This window comes from Palaemon carinicauda, chromosome 39 (genome assembly GCF_036898095.1).
Source record: "Palaemon carinicauda isolate YSFRI2023 chromosome 39, ASM3689809v2, whole genome shotgun sequence".
Taxonomy (NCBI): Eukaryota; Metazoa; Arthropoda; class Malacostraca; order Decapoda; family Palaemonidae; genus Palaemon; species Palaemon carinicauda.
In genome coordinates, this window is record NC_090763.1 from 68775229 (window position 1) to 68800143 (window position 24915).

Sequence of the window (24915 nt, forward strand, 5' to 3'; positions counted from 1 at the left end):
GTTCACCCTTTTACTACGTGTTACTACGCCCTTGTAGCTTCCTTTCCGTGTGGGGGGGTTGCTACGCCGTACGTTTGTCTCAATTAGTTATGAATCTAATTGTAGTTGTTTTTTGTTTTTCAGCTTGTAGAACGATTCCTTTCGGGGTTTTCGTTCTTTCTTTAGTGTTCATTCATTTTTAAATTACATAATTACATAGTTACATAATTATAATTGTTATAATTCTGTTTTGGTTACAGCTCTCCTTCCGTGAGTGTAAGTGGTTGTGAGGGCACGTGCCTGTTGTATAATTCTTGTTCCTTTCCCTCGGGATTCCTCTTCGGAGCCTTCCCGGGGGAATGAATGTGTACTAATATTATTTGTTTTATTTTTTTACAGTTACCGATCTAGTTCGTTTCTGTAATATGGCAACGGTGTGAGCTGTCTGGTTGAGTCCTGGGGATTCGGCTGTTGCTGCCTCCCCCCTTGTATTTTCGTCAGGGGCGTGTCTCCTTCTACTGGAAGTACTCCCGTGATGACAGACAGCTCTCCAGACCATTTTAGAACTCTCAGGAGGCTTGCCTCCTTGGGCGGGTAACTTTCCTTCCGAGGGAAGTTTTTCCTGTCCAGGCTTGAGTTTTTCCCCTTTTGGGGGGTTCTTCTCTTGCCTTTTTTTCGTGCGACTATGCTCTTGGTGCTGAGCGGTCGCACCTGCAGTTTCGCTCAAGGGGCTGGGCAACTGCAGGAGCTCCTCTTCGGAGGATTGCTCCTTTTAGGTCACTGGCTGACCAGTCTCTTCTACGAAGTGTTTCTCTTTCGTTCGCGAGAGAGTACACTCATAGAGACTCCTCTTCGGAGGTTTCTTCTGTTGCTGTTGCTGTTGGCCTCCCTCGCCGTAAGGCCCACCGTCCGCCTCGTCGTAAGGGACTCTCATCTCCCTATAAGGGTGCTTGAGGCGCCTTTTTGGATCTCCGTTTGCAGCCTACAACTCCTTTTTCTCGATCTTCCGCCTTGGTGCAGATGGACAGCAGTCTGATCTCGTCTTCCGACGGGCAACGGTCTTCCCGACGGACAACGGTCTTCCCGACGGACAGCGGTCTTCCGACGGACATCAGTCTCCCGGCGGACAACGATCCCTTCGGGGTAAAGGGTTGCCTCCCACGGGGGTTCTTCCCTTGCGTGTCAGGGTTTCCCTGCGCGCCCTTCTGCTGTTTTCTCTCCTGCTCCTGCTCAGTGTTAGCGCACAGGCGCCCTTCTGCTCATCAGCGCTCTCCTGTTCGTCAGCGCTTTCAAGATGATCATCCCTGCTGTTCCTGTTGGTTCCTGTTACGCGCCCTGTGCGCCCACGTTCGCCCTCGCGATCTAGAACTTCGGTTCAGGTCGGTGTCAAGGACTCTTCTTCTATGCGCAGGCTTCCACTCGTAGCCTTCTGCTCGTCAGCGATCATCAGCTCGCCAGCGATCACCTGTCTCTCGGCGATCTCCGGATCGCCCGCGTGTGTTACAGCCGGCACGCCAACGTTCTCCAACACTTCTGAAGGAACATGGTTCGCCAGCTACTAGCTCGCCTGCGCATGCTGATCGCCATCGCGCGACCCTCAACTGCGGATACTGATCGCCATCGCGCGACCCTCAACTGCGGATGCTGATCGCCATCGCGTGACCCTCAACTTCGGATACTGATCGCCATCGCGCTACCCTCAACTGCGGATGCTGATTGCCATCGCGCTACCCTCAACTGCGGATGCTGATCGCCATCGCACGACCCTCAACTGCGGATGCTGATCGCCATCGCGCGACCCTCAACTGCGGATGCTGATCGCCATCGCGCGACCCTCAACTGCGGATGCTGATCGCCATCGCGCGACCGCACACCTGCGGATGCTGATCACCATCGCGTGACCCTGCGCATGCTGATCACCATCGCGCGACCCTCAACTGCGGATGCTGTTCGCCATCGCGCGATCGCCCACCTGCAGATGCTGCTCGCCATCGCACGACCGCCCACCTGCGCATGCTGATCGCCATCGCGCGACCCTGGTATACTGATCACCATCGCGCGACCCGGCGCATGCTGATCACCATCGCGCGATTGCCCTCCTGCACATGCTGCTCGCGATCGCTCACATTCGCATACTGCTCGCCAACGCACGATCGCTCACCTGCGCATTCTGCTCGACCATCGCGTCGGCATAACACAACGCGCCATCGCCAACCTGCGCGTTAGCGCTCACCAGCTCACCTCCGATCGCTTGTTGATCCATATCGCCAGCGGTCTTCCTCGCCCACGCGGCAGCGCGTTTCCTCGCCATCGCGCTAACGCTTGCGTTCGCCGCCTCGGACTCGCTCTCATCCACCTGCCCACCCTTACGACCGCTTGCCTGCGCGACCGCTCGCCCGCGCGACCGCTTGCCTGTGCGCCCGCGCGACCATTCGCCTGCGCGCCCACACGCCCACGTGCCTGTACGTCTACGCTCATGCGCGTCCGCGCCCATGCTCTCCAATGTTCGCCCACGCGCGAACCAACGGTTTTTCCATCGCGCGGACGGATGGTGTTCCGTCGCGCGAACCCCCAGTGTTTCTTCGCACAAACGTTGGCTTATTTCTTGCAGTATCCATTGCTCGTCTATGGGTTATCGCTCGCCGACCACCAGCTCTCGCCCTTCCTACCACGCTCGCCCTCCTTCTGCGCTTCTTCGCTCACCTTCGTTTGCGTTACCGCGCATGGGCGCTTCCACGTTCGCCCACGCAAAAATCTTTGAATTACCGTCGCGCGAGCTCCAGGGCGATTGCGACCACGATTCCTAATGGGGTTTTCGCAGCATGGCCAGCCTGGCGAGTTCTTCTGGAGCGTATTTCCAGAACACGGCCTCACCCCGTAAACGCAGAGCATGGCACTTGCAAGAATAGGAGAAACTTAAGGGAGATCTGAGCAACACTCCTCTTTCCTGAACCTGGGTTAGCCCTTCCCCGTCATTCCCCGGAAGGATTTTTGGCGGGGAGGGCTTTCCGTTCGAGATTTCTCCATCGGACAAGGGGCGACTGCTTACCCCTTCCTCTGGGAGCTTACCAGGTTCTTTCCCTCCTCGGTTACGGCCCGAGGTTTGGTTCAAGGAAGCTACAGGAAGATCAGGGGTACTTTCCTCTTCTCGAGCTCAGGCACCTTGGCCTTTCGTCGTTAAGTATCTAACTTGCGGACAATCTCGATGTTGTACCATCTGGACGCGCTGACTGAGGGCTTCCTTCGGGTGTCTCATCTGTGGAGGTCGACGACCTCAGACACCCTTCCATCCTTGAGAAGAGTTTGTTTGTGCCCAAGGACAGAGACTTAGACAGCTGCTGTGCGGAGGAAATCGACTTCCGGTTTCACTCCTCCAAGGCGCTTTCTTCCAGACTCTGCAGGGCTCCAGCGCCCTTTTCTTTCAACCACGTCGGCCTAAGTTATCGGCTACGTCAACTGGGACAAGGTGTCCAATTGCAGTTTCCTCCTGTCAGGAACAGATGGCACGGGAGACTCCCCCGGGGGGTGGGCATAGTCCTAAAAGGAGTTCACGAACTCTAGGATTGCAGGTTTTTCGCTGGGAGGATGCTTAAGGTTACTCATCCGAATGACAGCTTCCCGATGCCCATTTCCGCACAATCTCTGTGATTAGCCAAGGATATCGCGCCTGCCGTCTCTGTCAGCGAATTCAGTGTCTCTGAACCTCTATGCCATAGCGTCAGCAGTGTTGCCCGGTTGGGCAGAATGATCCATACCTTAGGCGAAGGTCTTCCTTAGGATCATTGACGGCTTCACCCCCGGCCCCCTCAGTCGATCCTTTCTTGTAAGGAAGGATCTGAGAGGGGATGTCCGTAGTCGACCTCTCAGCCCTGATCAAGTTTGTCGAACAAACTTCGGCCAGCGTAGACCAGCAGAATCGATCAGACTGGTAACGAGGCGACAGGACTCCGTAAACCCTGGATCGGAAGGACGGGTACTTTCAGTTTCCATTCCATCCATCTTCCAGGGTGCTCATTGAATTCAGCCTAGACTGCAAGTATTCCTGCTTATGATGCAGTGTGGCTATCCCGCCGTGGCATAGCAGGTTTGTTTCCCCAGAGAACTCTCCCTGCCTTCCTCTTGGCCGCTCAGGTGCAGGCTTCCGCCTCCTCTGCTGTTTGGAGGGCTGGTCAACTCTGGTAGGCTCGGGTTCGACCTTCTTCAGCGCCGGGTCAAGCTTCCGGATGCTTACCATGAGTGTGGGCTCATGGTATTTTGCTTGGAGCCTTCTCTTCCTCTGCCTCAACATCTGGAGTATCTGGCCATGATATTGAGTCAACAGCCTTACCACGTTGGAAACCCCGCTTCTCGTCCGTCCAGCGAGGTTAAGCAACGTCGGTACTTGGATGGGTGACCACCTGGGGACGCCAGATTCTGTTACCACATCCTCTGAGCCTTCCTTTCGGTTGACTGTGGCAAGACTGAGGAGAGTCGCAGTATCTGTTCTCAGTCAAGCAGAGCTTTCAGCCCTACCTTGGAACGTTTCCTAGTTCTCCTTTCCTCATTGACCCGTCTATAGTCCGAACGGTCGCCTCAGGATAAGTTCCATGTGGGGCGATCCAAGTTCCGGTGGCTTCAGGCAATGTTTAACCGGACTCCCTGGCCCTATGGGACCAGCGGAACTATTAGACCTGCAATGGGTGTTGACCTATGGAGCCTCTTGATGGTAGTGGATATTCTCGTCCTTTCCCCACATTCTTGATGCGGTTCTCGGACTCGTCAAAGGAAAGGGGGGGGGGCATGTTCCGGTCCAGGCCTATGGTCAAGACCTGAAGGATACCTCTCCATCATTCAGGCAGGCTTAGGGGCCTTAGTCTGGTCCCTCTACAGATCCTACAGCTTCATGATTCTGGCGTATTCTAACCAGCAGGGGACGCTTTTTCACACCTTCACATCTTGCAATAGAGATACCGGGATGATTGAGATTCTCTCAATACCGCTATCGGCTCTCTCATTCCAGGCAGGGGAATGTTCTCTCAGACTATCCGAGCAGAGCCTCGTAGAGAGAGTGTACCTGGGGGTCTTTGACCTTGGGTAACCAGCAAGTACTGGTCTGGGGGACCTGATCGCGACAGCTTGGAACCTCGAGCTTCCGCTATTCTTCCCCCCAGTCTCAGACCCCGAGACTCTGGCAAGATGCATTCCGGTGATGGTGGGACAACTTCGACGCCTGCGTCTTCCCTCCTTTTTGTCTGTGGACGATGGGTCTCAACAAGACCAGGTTGTTTGTCAACCTTTCAATGGGAGAGCTCCACTGAGACTATGCGCAGAACGGTTTCTGGACCCTCTGCTTCCCCTGACAGAACTCCCGGGAGAGCTTCTCCCACGGCGCAGACTACTCAAGCAACCACACTGCGACATCTCTCCCGAACCGGGGCGTCGCTTCGGCTTCATGCCTGGAGACACTACGCCTCCTCCTCAAGAAGAGACAACCCGCTACAGTCGCGGTACGGAGGTCGCGTCATCTGCGATAGTCATCCACAGGGGTCTCCCAGGCAAAGTGAAGAGTCTAAGGTGGTTGGTGCCGTGGGAGATATACCTCTTCCCTTAAGGCCTCTTCTCCAGCAATAACGGTCTTATTGCCTTTCGGCGGGAGGAAACTCCTTTCCGCTTTCGGCAATGAAGCCTGTCGCTCAGCCTTTCCCTGACCTTCAGGCTTAAAGGAATAACTTTTTCCTGCCCGCTGGATCTATCCTCGCTCATGCGAAGCTACGATCGTCCCTGCCCTAGTCGGAGGAAGACCTCCAACTTGGAGCATGGCTCGGACTTTTAGTCCTTTAAGAGATCTTCTCAAGACCCTTTACGACAGGCCTCGGATTGTATTCCGTCTTGGGTCTCTTGCTCACTCTGGCCACGGCCAGTTTGTAAGCAATCTTCTTGGTCTCTTACGACTCCCCCCTTTCTAAGGAAGAGGGGAAGGCAACATTCAGGCTCGCTCCTGAGTTGTTGGCTAGACTCAGAATCTGGGGGTCCTGGCCCTTCGGTCCGATTCATTCAAGATTTCGAGTCTCCATTCTGTATCTGATGTCCCAAGACCTTCTCTTTCTTGCCAGTAAAGGAATCGAGAGGTTAGCGCTGGGAACAGCTGCAGTTTGTCCTCAGTTGCAGCCGATTTGGGAGCACAAGGAGGACATGGGGGAGAGTCACCAGTATACCTCTTCAGCCCGGACTCAAGGACATTCATCTCGACCTGTCTCCAGACCCTCCCCCGTCACGTCGCCCTACAGCACGATGTTGGATACATCGCAACATCCCTCGCCTTCGAGTAATACTACTCTGTGACGCAGGTGCTACAAGCTGGAGTCTGGAAGCGTCTAATGACCTTCGCAGCCCGCTTCCTGCAGGGCGTGACCCACAGGAGTCTCGATACGTTTTCTATCGCTCTCTGGTGGCTACACAACAGCTGGTCTAACCTCAGGCTCCTTTTTGGACAGGTAGCAGAAGGTTGAGGGCATTGTTATCAGGTTTTAGTCTGCATGAACGAAAGAAGTATGTCTGGCCCTTACTTCTTTCTTCATCATCCCCTCTACGGGGAAGCAGCATCCTGGTCTCTGCATAGCTGACCTCGAACCTCTGCAGGTAAACCATGCTTCCTTGTGTTCCGAGTATTGAGTCAATACTGTCGCGTCCCCCATACCCTGACGAGGTGGTATTGGGAACGTCCTAACCCAGAGTTCCTTCTGGAACTCCAGGTCAACTGCCTAGGACGGGTCACACTTCTTCCTTCACACACAAGCTTACGTAGGCCACATGGTTCCTTGCGGAGCAAGGAACTTGTGAGGTGCAGGGACTCCTTTTCTCGAGTGCGACTCACTCGGATTCTGAGTCCCCGGGTAAAGCCAAAGCCAGTATGGCTGGGGACTTTCCACCCTACCTAAGGGGTAAGTCACCCTCTGTAAATAGCGTGGTTTGTATTTCGGTTACGGAACAAATGACAAATTCGAAGATAATTTGTATTTTTCCTAACCATACAAACCTTAGCTATTTACACATATTTGCCCGCCAGCCCTGTCCCCCAAGACAAGTCCTACCTCTAAGTGAAAGTGAGCATTCACCTGTGTGTGAGGGGGAGGAGGGGTAGCTAGCTACCACTCCCCTACCCCCCCCCCCCCTCGCTAACTAGCGCGGGGGTAATACACCCTCGTTCAATTCTATTGGCTCGCCATTTCAGCTGCGCTTAAAGGTAACCCTTTGTAAATAGCTAAGATTTGTATGATTAGGAAAAATACAAATTATCTTCGAATTTGTCATTTCCTTGTGCAGGAAGTGCATTTGATGGTTTTACACTGGTACTCAAAAATCAGGATTACCATGTATTGAAATTGCTTATTCTAATGTGGTGAGTAAAGGGCGAATACCCCGGATACACCCTTTCATTCATTTCACAGTATACTCACTGTTAGCAAGCAGTCACACCTCCTTGCAAATCATCATATTAGCTCATAACTACATAGCTATTCATTGTTATGAATTTATAAAGCCCATTGATCACACAATGGTTTGTGCATGAGGTATAAAAATTACCTACAAATTTTAAATCTTGTAATAAGTATTCTAGTAATGTTTTCAAAATCTGTATGATTTTTCATGTTCAGTAAATAAATTGTAGTGATTGATCCCTGTTACTTTTCAGGAAACATTGATATGTGTCCTGGCTTCCTTTATCGAATGGTATGGCGACATTGTCTATTCTAATGCTATGATGCAAGATCAGCTCTACAAAACCTTGATGGCTGGTTTACGGAGACATTACAATCCACCTGTCCATTTTACACTAATGATTATATTATGTCCTAAGGTGACGATAGATCAGGTAAGTAATTTGAATCTCCCTCTCTATCATAATTATCGTGTATTTATATTTCATGTTACATTCATAATACAGATAACACAACATGATACTTTTCATTTTAGTTATGTGTTTTTAAATCCTACTTTATGATATGATTCTTTACACTTATATACGTAAAATATACTTCTCTTGATTTTATTCATACACAAATGTGCGGTTAAGAATATACTGTATTAATTAATTGCCAAAAAACCTACTTCAATTAGAATCTAATCTAATAGCAATCCATAGTTAGCTATGATGACATTCAGAGTTCTTTATCAGACGTAAAATGCAGTTTGAACACTATCATTGTTTGTTTGATATATCTCACCAGGCTAATCTTAGGCTTACATATCTTGCCTCATGTCAGACACATTAAATGAGGATTTGTGGCTGTGGAAACTTCTTTTCAAGTGGCACTGCTGCCTTTTTAAGGTGAGATATGCTATGCAACTCTTACCTAGGCCAGTGACCCCATTAATAATACTTATTCTCCAGACCATATGGTTGCTAGCAAGGGTTTCCAGGCTAGCTGGAAGAATTTTGCATTTCTTTAAGGTTAACTTGGCTTGGTCTTTTTAAAGGCAAAAATTGAAACATGAAAATTTGGAATTTTTCATGGGTACAGACCTAATGATTTTTTCATTGAAAATATGGGAAAACTAGATACCGTATATATCCTTTATAATTTGAACTGATAAAAGTAAACATGCACAGACCCAATGAATACTTCTAAAATCATTCCTTGAGAAATTTTAAAGCCAAAAGGGAAACATAAAAATTTTGGAATTTTCAAAGGAGCTTTACATTGAAAATGTGGAAAAACTTAGATATTTTACTGCATACTGTACTGTATATCCTTTATACCAGTGATTATAAGAGATGAAAGTAAACCTGCACAGACTGAGTAAATACCCTTAAGATCACTCCATAAAAGATTTTAAGGTCAAAATAGGAACAAGGGAATTTAAGAATTTTCCTTGGGAATGGACCGTAGGAGTTTTTATTGTAAATATAGGTTAAAGAACACGAAAAGGATGACATCAAATAGAAATGAAATTATGTCTATTGATATTTTTTAGCTCAACAAGAAAACAACTTAAATCAATCAAAAAATCAAGTTTAGGTCTACCATCCCCCTCAATTAGATCAAAAGGACACAAAGAAAAAGACTGATGCAAAACCCAGTTTATCAAGACCTTCTGTAAGGAAGCCAATGGAAAATAATCTCAGATAAAAAAATTGCTAATGGGAAGGCTCCATCCAAGGTGTCTTCTAGAAATGAAACATAATTTTTTCTTCCATTTTGCAATGGAATTGTAAGGGCCTAAGGGCTAAATATGAAGGATTTAAGCGCCTCATTCATGAGCACTCCCCCATAATTGTATGTCTACAGGAGAGCAATATTGATGATAATACTCCTTGTCCTTGAGGATATTTTAGCTATAGGACACAATATGATCAACAAGCATGGTGGAAGTCTTATATACATTCATCGAAATGTACTCCAAATATCTTTGTCTATTCATACCCCTTTGTAGGCAGTAGTTGTATAAATTTATGTAGGAAGAAAATACACTGTTTTCTCTTAACTTGCCTCTAAATGACAATCTCTTGTATGATAATCCAGTAGAGATGATTCAACAACTCCCTCAACCTTTTCTCTTACAGGGAGATTTGAATGGTAGACATCCTTTATGGGATGATGTTTTAACAAATAAAAGGGGCAACATTATATCATCAATTAAGGAAAATGAAGATGTATGGTTCCATAATACAGGAGAGCCTATGAAGTTTCATGTTCAGACAGGTACCTTTTTATGCATTGACCTTTCATTTGTAAGCTCTAACTGCCTTCTCAATTTTGATTGGAGAGCATTAGACGATTGGCATACTAGTGATCATGCACCAATTATTATAAACACCAACAATAATCCACTCTTACAGGTATTGCCACAATGGAACCTTAACAAGGTAGACTGGGATAGATTTCAAGAGAAATGTAGATGATGCCATAGACTTACTGAATGGAACTCTTCATACAGCAGGAATCTGTTTTATTCACAAAACAACAGGATTGTTCAAACGGCGACCAGTTCCTTGGTGCTCATCAGAACTAACTACCCTGCACAGAGCTACAAGAAAATCTTGACTCGATTGCATAGACACCATACAGAGGAAAATTTGGTAATATACAAGAAAGGTAGAGCATAGTTCTGTCGTGCAATGAAGGAAGCTAGGTGCCAGTCTTGGATATTGCTTCTTTCCTCATTCAACAGTAGAACATCACCATTTTCTGTAAAGGGGAAAGCTAAATGATTGGCAAGTTTACCCCCAACCCACTATCAGTGTTGAAGGTGAATGGTCAGTATGTGACTGGAGCACCTGAAGCTAGCAATGCTTTGGCTGAACATTTCTTCAACGTATCATGCAAGTGTGAAGCCACTCTTGGTCACCAGTATAGAAGCATTGAAGAACGAAAACTATTAAATTTTACAACAGAAAGGGAAGAATCTTATAATGCTCCTTTTACCAAAGGGAAATTTGATGCTGCTCTTGCTCCTTGCAGTGAGGCAGCCCTTGGCCCTGAGGGAATTCCATATGCAATGATTAAACATGTACAGTACCCTTTAATTCTTAGTTATTTTAAGCATTATTAACATAATATGGCATGATCGTAGTTACTCAAGTGTTTGGGAAGTACCCATTATTTTAGCATTTTTAAAACCCAGTAAGGATAAGTGTTTAGCAGCAAACTATCGACCAATTGCATTGACATCTTGTTTATGTAAGGTCATGGAGAATATTGTCAATGCAAGACTGGTTTGGTACCTGGAGAAGAAAGGTGTTTTATAAGCTATCCAGTGTGGTTTTAGGAAGATGCACTCAATGACTGATGTGTTGCTACAATTTGATTCCCCTATTTGTGAAGCCTTTGCTCCCAAACTGCACCATGTAACAATCTGTTTAGTTTACCTTGAATATGCATAGGATACTGCATGGAGATACAGTATGGTATACTTATAACCATTTATAATTTGGGGTTGAGAAGAGAGCTACTATTGTTCAGTCAATCATTTGTTTCACATACATTTTTTAAGGTAAGAGTAGGTGAAACTGACAGAGAGGAAAGGTTAGGAAGGAGGAGTTCCCCCTTGTGTAGTGTGCAGGGTATATTCCTGTTTGCATTAACCGTAAATGGGATATCCTCTGTCATTCCCCAAGATATTTTCTCAACACTCTAAGTAGATGATCTTTCCCATATCTGCTGGAATGGCAATGGCTGAGAGAAAACTGCATCTCTCGATTGACAAAATTATTCATTGGGCTGATGTGAATGGATTTATGTTTTTGACAAGCAAAACTGTTTTTGTCCATTTCTGTAATATTTGGGGAGTACATCCAGACCCGGGTATGTACATCAAAGGCCAGCAGATCCCATGTCCAAGTGACGCTGGATTTTTAGGGCTGATATTTGACTGCAGGCTGACTGATGTTCCTCACTTGAAAGCCTTAAAAGTAAAATGTCTTGTGGCTCTGAATCTTTTAAAGATTGTGTCCCATACATCATGGGGGCCAGACTGCAAAACTATTTTAAAATTGTAAAAAGCCTTTTTTTAAATATTTAACTTAGCCGGTGAATATATAATAGCTGCAACTCTGTTGCTCGACAGACACATACATAAAAACTCGCCAGCGATCGCTATACAGGTTGCGGGTGTGCCCACCAGCGCCAACTGTCGGCCAGATACCACTCTCGATGTAAACAAAACCTTCAATTTCTTCTCTGTCGACGTGTCGACAAGACGTACTTTACTCGCTGTTGAACCTGGAGTTTTTTCCCATCATATTTGGTGAAGTACTTTAATTTGGTTTGAGCTTTCGCAGTACAGGTGTTTTTCTTCAAATAAATCCTTGAACTCTTTTTTGAATCGGATTAATTGTTGATGACTTAGATCGTTTTTGGAATTTTCCCTTGACTAATTCAAAATGGCTGACCCTTCTCAAGTTCCCAAGTTTCGAAAGTGTAATGCTAGGGACTGTCATAGGCGTCTTCCAAAGGCTTCTCTCGACCCTCACACTGTTTGTTCCAATTGTCGCGGTAAAACCTGTCAATTGGAAGATCGGTGTGAGGAATGCGTGGGCCTTTCGGAATTCGATTTTATCGAATTTGATAAATATACACGCAGACTAGAGAGAGATAGGGTAAGGAGAAGTTCTTCTAGGTCGATAGATTTTTCCTCTCCACATGCCCCTGAACCTAATCCTTCCCCTGTAGTGGTTGTTCCTAACCCCCCTCCTAGCACTCAGGAACCGTCTTTGCAAGACATGATGCGTGCTATTCATGCCTTGGGGGAGAGAGTTGAGGCTTTAGCAAGTGACCGAAATCAACTCATGGCGGACGTAAAGGAACTCAAGTGCCAAAGTGCCACGGCGGAAAGTGTCAACGTGCCTAGTGTTACGCAAAGTGTTGTGAACAGTGTTGCGATCGAGGGTTCGTCTGTTCGTGCCTGTCGTCCACCTAGTCCGGGACCTCTTGCAAGCTCCCAAGCCCAGGGGAGAAGCAATGTCGTACGACTCATGGGTTCGAGAGGCCTTGATCAGCGAACAGACGTTCCCTCTATGGTATCAGGCGTATCTCTCCAAGATCGCCCCTACCAACGTAAGACGAGAGAGCCCATTTTTACCTCGTCGTCCGAAGGTGTTTCACGTAAGAAACCTTGGACCAAGGTCTCCAGACCTTTAAAGCGTAAGTCGGTCCCTTCAGGACAAGTCCAACGTCCCGGTTGTAGCCACTGGGACAGTTCGGACCCGTTGCCGTCATCTGATGACTGCTCGCCGCCTAAGAGAGGCAAAGTTATGCCGTCTCATTCGCTAACCCCGTCTGTTACCGCACCTGCTTCCGTAGACCCTAAATGGGTGTTACTGCAAGACATGCAGTCTAAGCTTGCGTCCTTGATGGAGGACTACAACGCTGAGAAGGTTTCCGTTGAACCTACTGGCCATCAGCCATCCAAGCGTTCTGTTGTGCGTCCTGTTGATGTGGATGTCGCTTTCTCGCGTCAACCAATTGGGGTGGTACCTCCACCGATGCGACCCAGTGTGGATTTCCAGCCGCACGTTGACGTTAGGCAACGCACTGATGCGATTGGTGACGTTCAGGACGTTCATCAACCATCAGAGTTGACTTGTTTTGACGCGGTGCGTCAACCTCCGCAACCCGGTATGGTGTTGACTGCACAACCCAGACGGTCTAAACAGTCTCGGGTGGACGCTGTGCGTCCTCGCGCACCTGTTGTTGTTGACAGTTCCCAGACTGTTCAGCAGTTCCAGGACGCTGCGTCCGGCTCCGTCACGTATGCACCAGTGCGACCGGACTCTGCGAGTCAAACGTTGCCTACACCTTTGCCGTTTTCTCATCAGTTATCGGATGAGGAACTGTCAGATGAGGACGTTGCTGAACCACATCCTGAGGATCAGCCTTCAGAACTAGATAAGCCTAAAGCAGTTCAACCATCCTTGGACTTTAGAAATGTCATGGCTGTTTTTAAAGAGTTGTTCCCTGATCACTTTATTTCTGTGGCTCCTCGTTCGCCGCCGTCAGAGTTTGTCTTAGGCGTTCCTGCTACCATGCCTGCCTTTACTAAACTCGTTCTCTCTCGCTCATCCAAGAGAGCTTTACGGCTGTTAGGCGATTGGTTAGAGACCAAGAGGAGTTTAGGGAAGACGGCATTTGCCTTCCCCCCATCTAAACTCTCGTCTAGATCGAGCGTCTGGTATGCCACGGGAGAAGTTCTCGGCTTGGGAGTTCCTGCCTCTGCCCAGGGCGACTTCTCAACTCTTGTAGACTCTCCCCGCCGCCTTGCCATGAGACGCTCGAAGATTTGTTGGTCACCCTCGGACCTGGACCACCTTCTTAAAGGTATATTTAGGGCTTTTGAAGTCTTTAACTTCCTGGACTGGTGTTTAGGAGCCCTGAGTAGGAAAATCTCTTCTGCCGATAGGGATGTTTCCTTACTCATTATGTCCTGCATGGACAAGGCCGTCCGTGATGGGTCCAACGAGCTTGCCGCTTCATTCACGTCCGGAGTCCTTAAGAAACGAGAGTCTCTGTGCTCTTTTCTGTCAGCTGGAGTGACGCCATGCCAAAGATCTGAGCTACTCTTTGCGCCCTTGTCTAAGTGCTTGTTTCCTGAAGTCTTGGTTAAGGAAATTGCCTTGTCTTTAGTGCAGAAGGACACCCACGATCTAGTTGCGTCCTCGGCTCGCAAAGCTCCCCCTTTGCCTGCCTTGTCTGCTAGACCTAGGATAGACACTCCAGCGTCCAGGTTTATCCCGCCCTTTCGTGGCAGAGCCTCCAGCAGGGGAGGTGCTCGTGCCGAAGGGAAGAGAGGGAAGAGGAAAGGATCCAAGTCCTCTAAGGGCAGAGTCTGACTGCCCGCAACTTCAGACAGCAGTAGGTGCCAGACTCAAGAACTTCTGGCAAGCCTGGGAGAAGAGAGGCGCAGATCAACAATCTGTGAGGTTGCTCAGAGAGGGGTACAAAATCCCTTTTGTACGCAGACCTCCTCTAGCGACGTCCCCCATCGATCTCTCTCCCAGGTACCGAGAGGAAGAAAAGAGACAAGCCCTGAAACTGGAAGTGTCTCTTTTGCTAGAGAAGGGAGCGGTGGTCAAAGTCTCGGACCTTCAATCACCGGGGTTTTACAACCGTCTCTTCCTAGTATCAAAGAGGACAGGAGGTTGGAGACCGGTGCTAGACGTCAGTGCTCTGAATGTCTTTGTCACAAAGACGAAGTTTACCATGGAGACCACAAAGTCAGTCCTAGCAGCGGTCAGAAAGGAAGACTGGATGGTCTCTCTAGACCTAAGGGATGCCTACTTCCACATCCCCATTCACTCAGACTCCCAACCTTTTCTGAGATTCGTCTTCGACGATGTGGTGTACCAGTTTCGGGCCCTGCGCTTTGGCCTAAGCACAGCTCCTCTCGTGTTTACGAGGCTTATGAGGAATGTGGCAAAATTCCTCCACTTATCGGACATCCGAGCCTCCCTTTATTTGGACGACTGGCTTCTCAGAGCCTCTTCCAGTCATCGCTGTCTGAAGGATCTCAATTGGACTCTAGATCTGACCAAGGAATTGGGACTCCTAGTCAACTTGGAAAAGTCACAGCTGGTCCCATCCCAAACTATTCTGTATTTAGGGATGGAGATTCACAGTCAAGTTTTTCGGGCTTTTCCGTCGGCCCCCAGAATAGATCAAGCCCTGCTCTCCATCCAGAAGATGCTGAAGAAAGAACGCTGCTCAGTCAGGCTGTGGATGAGTCTGGTAGGAATGCTGTCATCCCTGGAGCAATTTGTCTCGCTAGGAAGGCTACACCTCCGACCTCTTCAATTCCATCTGGCTTTTCACTGGAAAAAGGACAAGACGCTAGAGGCGGTCTCGATCCCGATTTCCGAAAAGAAAAAGTCTTGTCTGACTTGGTGGAAGGACAATATCAGCCTACGAGAGGGTCTTCCCCTGGCAGTTCAGAAACCCAACCACGTTCTCTTCTCGGACGCATCGGACTTGGGCTGGGACGCGACGCTGGACGGTCGGGAATGCTCAGGTCTGTGGAACTCGAGTCAGAGGAGCATGCATATCAACAGCAAGGAGCTTTTGGCGGTTCATCTGGCCTTGATAAGCTTCGAGAATCTCCTTCGAGGCAAGGTGGTGGAGGTCAACTCGGACAACACCACGGCCTTGGCGTACATTTCCAAACAGGGAGGTACCCACTCACTGACTTTGTACGAGATCGCAAGGGACCTGCTCATCTGGTCAAAAGATCGAGGCATCTCCCTAGTAACGAGGTTCATCCAGGGCGACTTGAACGTCCTAGCAGATTGTCTCAGTCGGAAAGGTCAAGTAATTCCAACCGAATGGACCCTCCACAAGGATGTGTGCAAGAGACTTTGGGCGACTTGGGGTCAACCCACCATAGATCTCTTTGCAACCTCGCTGACCAAGAGGCTTCCAATCTATTGCTCTCCAGTCCCAGACCCAGCAGCAATACATATAGATGCCTTCCTCCTAGATTGGTCACATCTAGATCTTTACGCATTCCCACCATTCAAGATTGTCAACAAGGTACTGCAGAAATTCGCCTCTCACGAAGGGACAAGGTTGACGTTAGTTGCTCCCCTCTGGCCCGCGAGAGAATGGTTCACCGAGGTACTTCGATGGCTAGTAGACGTTCCCAGAAGTCTTCCTCTAAGAGTAGACCTTCTACGTCAGCCACACGTAAAGAAGGTACACCAAAGCCTCCACGCTCTTCGTCTGACTGCCTTCAGACTATCGAAAGACTCTCGAGAGCTAGAGGCTTTTCGAAGGAGGCAGCCAGTGCGATTGCTAGAGCAAGGAGAGCGTCTACCATTAGAGTTTACCAATCGAAGGGGGAAGTCTTCTGAGACTGGTGCAAGTCAGTTTCCGTCTCCTCGACCAGTACCTCTGTAGCCCAAATAGCTGATTTTCTCTTATACCTGAGAAAAGTACGATCCCTTTCAGCTCCTACTATCAAGGGCTACAGAAGCATGTTGGCCTCGGTCTTCCGGCATAGAGGCTTAGATCTTTCCAACAATAAAGATCTGCAAGACCTCCTTAAGTCTTTTGAGACCTCTAAGGAACGTCGTTTGGCTACACCTGGGTGGAATTTAGACGTGGTCCTAAGATTCCTCATGTCAGACAGGTTTGAGTCTTTACATTCAGCCTCCCTGAAAGATCTCACTCTTAAGACTCTTTTCCTGGTATGCTTAGCCTCGGCTAAAAGAGTCAGTGAGTTTCATGCCTTCAGCAAGAACATCGGGTTTTCGTCAGAAAAAGCTACTTGTTCTCTGCAGCTTGGTTTCCTAGCCAAAAATGAGCTACCTTCTCGTCCTTGGCCTAAATCTTTCGATATTCCTAGCTTATCGGAGATCGTAGGCAATGAACTAGAAAGAGTCTTATGCCCTGTGAGAGCTCTTAAGTTCTACTTAGCTCGTACTAAACCTTTACGAGGCCAATCTGAAGCGTTATGGTGTTCGGTTAAGAAACCATCCTTGCCTATGTCAAAGAATGCTTTGTCATATTTTATCAGATTGTTAATACGAGAAGCTCATTCACACTTGAGTGAGGAAAACCGATCTTTGCTTAAGGTTAAGACACACGAGGTTAGAGCTGTAGCAACTTCCGTGGCCTTTAAGCAAAATAGATCTCTGCAAAGTATCATGGACGCAACCTATTGGAGAAGCAAGTCAGTGTTCGCGTCATTTTACTTGAAAGATGTCCAGTCTCTTTACGAGAACTGCTACACACTGGGACCATTCGTAGCAGCAAGTGCAGTAGTGGGTGAGGGCTCAACCACTACAATTCCCTAATTCCATATCCTTTTCATCTGTCTCTTGAAATGTTTTAATGTTGTTTTTATGGGTTGTCCGGAAGGCTAAGAAGCCTTTCGCATCCTGGTTGATTTGGCGGGTGGTCAAAGTCATTTCTTGAGAGCGCCCAGATTAGGGGTTTGATGAGGTCCTGTTGTATGGGTTGCAGCCCTTGATACTTCAGCTCCTGGGAGTCTGTCAGCATCCTAAGAGGATCGCTGGGCTCCGTAAGGAAGACGTACTTACAAGGCAGAGTAATCGTCTAAGTCGACTTCCTTACCAGGTACCTATTTATTTTGGTTTTGTTATATTGATAACTGTCAAAATGAAATAAAAAACTCTTAGCTTATACGATGTAAACATATTTAACTCTGGTCTCTACCCACCTCCTTGGGTGTGAATCAGCTATTATATATTCACCGGCTAAGTTAAATATTTAAAAATGATATTTTAATTATAAAATAAATTTTTGAATATACTTACCCGGTGAATATATAAATTAAACGACCCTCCCTTCCTCCCCAATAGAGACGCAGTGGGATGAGAAGAAATTGAAGGTTTTGTTTACATCGAGAGTGGTATCTGGCCGACAGTTGGCGCTGGTGGGCACACCCGCAACCTGTATAGCGATCGCTGGCGAGTTTTTATGTATGTGTCTGTCGAGCAACAGAGTTGCAGCTATTATATATTCACCGGGTAAGTATATTCAAAAATTTATTTTATAATTAAAATATCATATTTTTTTCAAAAATTAGTTATGGTTGTGAAATATATTCAGCCACCCCAAGCCGGTTAAAGATTTTAGATTCTATACATCATAATGGTATCAGATTGGCCACAGGAGCTTTTAGAACTTCACCCATCTCAAGCCTCCTTCCTGATGCTGGAGAAATTACCTTTAGACCTTTACCAAAGGTCTTCTATTGTATATAGAAAAAAAAGCATTAAAAGGAAGGCAATTTTACCATTTTTAGTGATGCAAGAAGTGTCCTACAAGCTTTAGAAGATTTTAATTCCAGTAACCTGTTAGTTTTAAAGATTTTACCGTTGCTCTTTATTATTGAGCTGTGAGGTATCACTGTAATTTTGCTGGGTTCCGACATACGTTGGTGTGCCTGGAAAGGAGGAGGCAGGTAGACTTGGAAAGAATGCGGGAGCTGAATTGCTACTAAGATGATATCCCATCCTCTGTAATGATTTTTTAGCAAGCATTAAGAGTTTGTTTTATAATATTTTGCAGCAGCATTGGGATAGCTTCGATGGAAGTAAGATGAGAGACGACAGATGTTATATCTCCTTGGAGTTATAGCATGATGCTCTGAATGTGGGAGACTACTTTTTGTCGTCTTCGTATTGGTGACACTCAGTTGACAAACAAGTTTTTTATGACTGACTAACACCAGCCATATTGTAACTACTGTTTGGTACTCCTGACAATGAGGCATTTGGTGACTGAATGCGCCACTTTTGGAACTAAGGAATAGATATCTGTTTGAGGCTCCAGGTGAGGATGGCAAGTTCATCCTTGCCAAGATTCTGGGGCATGATGTGTTGTTTGATGCTAGTGGTATTTTTAGAATTATTTCAGAAGCAGGTCTTTTGAAAGCCATATAACTATTATATACAGTAGTCTATTTCTCTTCTATGGTTTCAAATTGAATTTTCATTTATTTATTTTTCCATAACAAACGATATCGGTGTCAGTGACCTTCAGTGTCAGGATGCCAGATAACACAAAATCAATCAATCAATCCATGAAATAGTACTTTTTCAATATTAATCTTACCCGATAATCATGTAGCTGTCAACTCCGTTGCCCGACAGAATTCTACGGAAGGGATACGCCAGCGATCGCTATACAAGAGGGGGGTGTACCCACCAGCGCCACCTGTGGCCAGGTATTGCAGTACTTCTTGTTGACACCACCTCAATTTTTCCTCTGTCGTGCCTCCGGCTAGACCTACATGGATACGCTGTTGATTCTGGAGTTTTTGCTCACGATTTGGTGATGTATTTGCTCTAGAGTTTAGCTTTCGCTATTCAGGAAGTTTTATCATTAGCTTAGCTAGCTTTTGGAATTAATTTGATTAATTATGGTGACGAAGAGAGTATGAACTCTCTTTCACTTTTAAATGGCCGACCCTTCCCTTAGACGGAAGTGTTGGTGTCTAAGAGAGTATAGACTCTCTTTCTTAATTTTGCTTAACAAAAGTTATAGATTTATTTTATATCTCTCCGCCTTTTATAGGCCTCTTCGATTAACTTCCTTTTATTATAAACTTATTAAAATTAATTTTTATATTTGTTTATATTCGACCTTTCCTAATAGTAGGCGGTCTTTTCTTGGTACCGAAGTTAATTAACATTGAGCCCGTCATTTCGGTTTTACCTGTTAACATTTTATGCTATTTTAATGTTTTTGAAAGAATTTCTTTGATAGTCTCGTACTGTTTTCAAAGTTGAACTAACGTTTTGTTTTGTCTCTGCAGTTGTTGACGTTCAGAACGTTCAACTTGCGCTCTATCGTTACGATAGAGAGAGAATTTTCACGGTGTCACGTTGCAGTAAGAGTAAACCGTTTCTAGCGTTTTGTTCATTCTTTCTTAGCTTAATAGTTTTAATTCTAATAAAGGAACTTTTTTTTGGGAAATCTTTCAGTTTTTTTCCTTTAACAATAATATGTTTTAACGATATATATGATTGGGCTCTTATCTCAGGTTCTAAGTCAAGAGAGAGAGAGAGAGAGAGATAGAGACGGAGGGAGAGAGAGGAGGATAAACGTTTCGTTCAAGCGAGTAACGTTGTTATCGTTTTTGCTCTTCTCCCTAGTCTCTTTAAGGGAAGAAGGTAAACGTTTCTAGAGTTTTATTCTTGTTCTCAAGCTTTATGCGGTGAGAGATTTTAAACGTAGTTTATTTGATCTAGTGTTTAGTCTCTTTCCAGCCACTGAATTATTTATCTTTCATTAGATTTTTCTGTTACATTGTAATTCTGTTTTCGCAATTACTAACTTTTAAGGAAGGATAGAATTGCGTGTTTCAGGTACAAACCACTTAAAGTTTCGAGTTCAGTGAAATAAGTGCAAACAGAAAATCAAAAGTGATAAGTGATAAGCACAAAGTGTTACAGTGTTGCGTTCGAGGGTTCGTCTGTTCGTGCCAGTTGTTCGCCTAGTCTGGGACCTCTTACAAGCTCCCAAGCCCAGGGGAGAAGTAATGTCGAAGGACTTATGGGTTCAGCAGGCCTTGATCGACGAACAGACGTTTTCCCTCCGTGGTTTCGGGTGTATCTACACTCGTTGCCGACGTGATCACCCCACCCACACAAAGACGAGAGAGCCCTTTTATTCCTCGTCTGCGGAAGAGGTTTCTCGCAGAAACCATGGACCAATCTTGCAGCTTTTAAGTGCAAGTCGGTCCCTTCCGCACAAGTCCAACTCCTAGGTGTAGCCATTAGCCCTGGGTCAGTTCGGACTTGCTGCAGTACGACAACTGCACACCTCCCAGAGAGGCAAGGTGGTATCGCAACAGGCAGTAGCTCCGTCTGTTGCCGCACCAGCTGTTTTAGACCCTCAGTCTCAACGGACAGTAGCTCCGTTTGTTGTTGTCTTTCTTAAACTCTAGTGGTCTATACTGCAGACAATGCAGTCTCAGCTTGCGGTGTTGATGCAGGAGTTTCAGGCAGAGAAGGTTAATACACCTCCTCCTGCGAACGCTCCTCCTCCTCTGCGCAGTACAATCTGCCAGACGTATGAGGTTGAGGTTCCTCTAGCTACCTCCATGCGTGAGCTACCGCGTTGGGAGTTGCCAGATACCAGCGCTGTGCAGCAACCTCCACTTTCCTTGAGGCAGGAGCCTCTTACCACGCAGCAACCTCCTCAACAATGGGGGCAGGAGCCTTATGCCTTACAACCTCCTCTACCCTTGAGGCAGGAGTATCTTGCATTACAACTACCCTCGAGGCAGCAACCTCTTGAGGTACGACAACCTCTACCATCCTTGAGGCAGCCACCTCAGCTCTCGCAGCTGATACCTCCCCTTTCCTCGAGGCGAGAACCTCAACTCTCGAGGCAAGCACCTCAAGAACCTCAACTCGTGAGACAGGAGCCGCTTTCTGCGCAGCCGCCACCTCAACTCTCGCAGCTCCCACCTCAAGAACCTCAACTCGTGAGACAGGAACCTCTTACTGCGCAGCCACCTCAACCCTTGAGGCAAGCGCAACTCTTGACAGTGCTGCCAGGTCAAGTTGGACAAATTACCTTAGATTCGTCCACGAAATTACCCCATTTTCATCAAAATTTCCCTAGACAATTTTTTTATTTGTTTATAATACAATAACACTGATTCCTACAACCTTTTTGTCTTCAAGAGACAGGTTTATCACTTCTTAAAGGGTTGACTTTCCGCTAGCAGCTATCTATCTCAGTTTTTGAGCCGTGGGCTATATGAAAGCCAAGAGCTTATCCCATCAGCTTACAACTTAAAAAAAAAAAAAAAAAAAAAAAAAATCTAATTTCATTAGAAGGGGCTAGTGTTCGATCCCAAGTATGAGGTAGAAATTTATTTCTATTTGAACACGATGTTGTGTTGATATTTATCCATATTGACTCATTAGAGGTAATTTGAATGAATTACTACCAATTGTGTCACGTGGTGGCCCGGGGAAATCTGGTAAAACTCTCTGGTAAAGAGACTGATGTCTCACCAGGTAAATCCTCGGACAGCTAGATTAGTGTCAGGTTCAGATTTCTTTTAAGCAGCATGAGCCTCATCCCATGCAGCATGAGCCTCATCCCATGCAGCATAAGCCACACGCCATGCAACATGCTCTGCTTACCTTACAGCATGCTCTACATACAGCATGCTCTGCATACCTTACCGCATGCTTCTCAGTCACACATCTTTGGTTGTTTCCAACTCACTAGACTGTCAAGCAGTTTCATAACGTTGCCTTCTAGTCTGCTGCTTTTGCACCGGTGAAACCCTCACTGAGAGAACTTAGCTTTTCTCGGATATGGTTCCTGTAGATGAGAAAGTGCTATTCTCCCTCCTTCTGATATTCCCTTGAGGACTCTGTCATTTGGAGAGGAGCCTTTAGCTGCGTAGCCTCCTATGGACTTTTTTTTTTAAGCATAACATGCTTCCAGGGAGGGTAATGGTTCCACTTCAGTCGCTAACCCCGTCTGTTACCACACCTGCTCCCTTAGACCTTGAGCTGTGTTGCAAGACATGCAGTCCAAGCTTAGTCCTTGTTAGAGGATTTTTTGTTTACGGAGTCAGTGTGTCACTGGGAAGACGTTCAACAACCAGCAGAAGTGACTTGTTGTGACGCAGTGCGGCAACCTCAGCAACCCGATAAGGAGTTGTCTGTACGACCCAGACAGTCTAGACAGCTTCGGGTTGTCACTGTACTTCCTCGCTTCCCCATGGTTGACAGTTCACAGACTGTGCAGCAGTACCATGATCTTGTGTCCGGCTCCGTCAGACGACTGGCTTTTAAGAGCTCCCACAAGTCGTCGCTGTCTGGAGATTCTCAGATGGACTATGGATCTGACCAAGGAACTGGGCCTCCTGGTCAATTTTGAGGAGTCCCAGCTCGTCCCATCCCAGACCATTGTCTACCTGGGTATGGATCTTCAGAGTCGAGCTTTTCGGGCTTTTCCGTCGGCCCCAAGGATCTTCCAAGCCCTAGAATGCATCCAGAGCATGCTGAGAAGGAACCGATGCTCAGTCAGGTAGTGGATGAGTCTAACAGGGACACTTTCATCGCTGGCCCTGTTCATCGTGTTAGGGAGACTCCACCTCCGCCCCCTTCAGTATCATCTAGCTGCTCACTGGATAAAGGACATGACGCTAGAGACGGTCTCAGTTCCTGTTTCCGAAGAGAGGAGGCCTACTCTCGCGTGGTGTAAGAACAGCTTTCTTCTCAAGGAAGTCTACCTTTGGCTGTTCAGAAACCCGACCGCCGTCTCCTCTCGGACGCATCAGACACGGGCTGGGGTGCGACTTTGGACGGACAGGAATGCTCGGGAACATGGAATCAGGAGCAAAGGACACTTCACATCAATTGCAAGGAGTTGTTGGCGGTTCATCTGGCCTTGATAAACTTCAAGTCCCTCCAGCTTAACAAGGTGGTGGAGGTGGACTCTGACAACACCACAGCCTTGGCTTACATCTCCAAGCAGGGAGGGACTCATTCGTGGAAGTTGTTCTAGATCGCAAGGGACCTCCTCATCTGGTCAAAGATCGAAAGCTCACGCTGGTAACGAGGTTCATTCAGGGCGATATGAATGTCATGGCAGATCGCCTCAGCCGGAAGGGTCAGGTCATCCCCACAGAGTGGACCCTTCACAAGAATGTTTGCAGCAGACTTTGGGCCCTGTGGGGTCAGCCAACCATAGATCTGTTCGCTACCTCGATAACCTAGAGACTCCCGTTGTATTGTTCTCCGATTCCAGACCCAGCAGCAGTTCACGTGGATGCTTTTCTGCTGGATTGGTCCCATCTCGACCTGTATGCATTCCCGCCGTTCAAGATTGTCAACAGGGTACTTCAGAAGTTCTCCTCTCGCAAAGGGACACGGCTGACGTTGGTTGGCTCCGCTCTGGCCCGCGAGAGAATGATTCATAGAGGTGCTACAATGGCTGGTCGACATTCCCAGGACTCTTCCTCTAGGAGTGAACCTTCTACGTCAACCTCACGTAAAGAAGGTACACCCAAACCTCCACGCTCTTCGTCTGACTGCCTTCAGACTTTCGAAAGACTCTCAAGAGCTAGGGGCTTTTCGAAGGAGGCAGCCAGAGCGATTGCCAGAGCAAGGAGAACATCCACTCTCAGAGTCTATCAGTCTCAAGGGGAAGTCTTCCGAAGCTGGTACAAGGCCAATGCAGTTTCCTCAACCAGTACCACTGTAACCCAGATTGCTGACTTCCTGTTACATCTAAGGAACGTAAGATCCCTTTCAGCTCCTACGATCAAGGGTTACAGAAGTATGTTGGCAGCGGTTTTCCGCCACAGAGGCTTGGATCTTTCCACCAACAAAGATCTACAGGACCTCCCTAGGTCTTTTGAGACCTCAAAGGAACGTCGGTTGTCCACTCCAGGCTGGAATCTAGACGTGGTCCTAAGGTTCCTTATGTCATCAAGATTTGAACCTCTCCAATCAGCCTCTTTTTAGGACCTCACATTAAAAACTCTTTTCCTCGTGTGCTTGACAACAGCTAAAGGAGTAAGTGAGATCCACGCCTTCAGCAGGAACATAGTTTTCACATCTGAAACGGCTACATGTTCCTTGCAGCTCGGTTTTTGCTAAAACGAGCTTCCTTCACGTCCTTGGCCTAAGTCGTTCGAGATCCCAAGCCTGTCCAACTTGGTGGGGAATGAACTGGAGAGAGTACTTTGCCCAGTTAGAGCTCTTAGGTACTATCTAAAAAGGTCTTAACCTTTACGAGGACAATCAGAAGCCTTATGGTGTGCTATCAAGAAGCCTTCTTTTCCAAGGTCTAAGAACTCAGTTTCTTACTATTCAGGCTTCTGATTAGGGAAGCACATTCTCATCTGAAGGAAGAAGACCTTGCTTTGCTGAAGGTAAGGACACATGAAGTGAGAGCTGTGGCTACTTCAGTGGCCTTCAAACAGAACCGTTCTCTGCAGAGTGTTATGGATGCAACC

The 24915-nt window shown here is 47.1% G+C and overlaps 2 protein-coding genes across 4 annotated transcripts in view; one reads left to right on the plus strand and one right to left on the minus strand.

The window, feature by feature from the left end:
- Window positions 1-24915, minus strand: part of LOC137631246 (Golgi to ER traffic protein 4 homolog) — a 445029-nt gene that overhangs the window by 293808 nt on the left and 126306 nt on the right. The gene's annotated exons all lie outside the window — the stretch shown is intronic.
- Window positions 1-24915, plus strand: part of LOC137631245 (uncharacterized) — a 98736-nt gene that overhangs the window by 22338 nt on the left and 51483 nt on the right. For both annotated transcript variants that reach the window (XM_068363029.1, XM_068363030.1), the window contains one exon: window positions 7652-7831. In XM_068363029.1, coding sequence (XP_068219130.1) covers window positions 7652-7831 — 180 coding nt within the window. The remainder of the gene's footprint in view (window positions 1-7651; window positions 7832-24915) is intronic.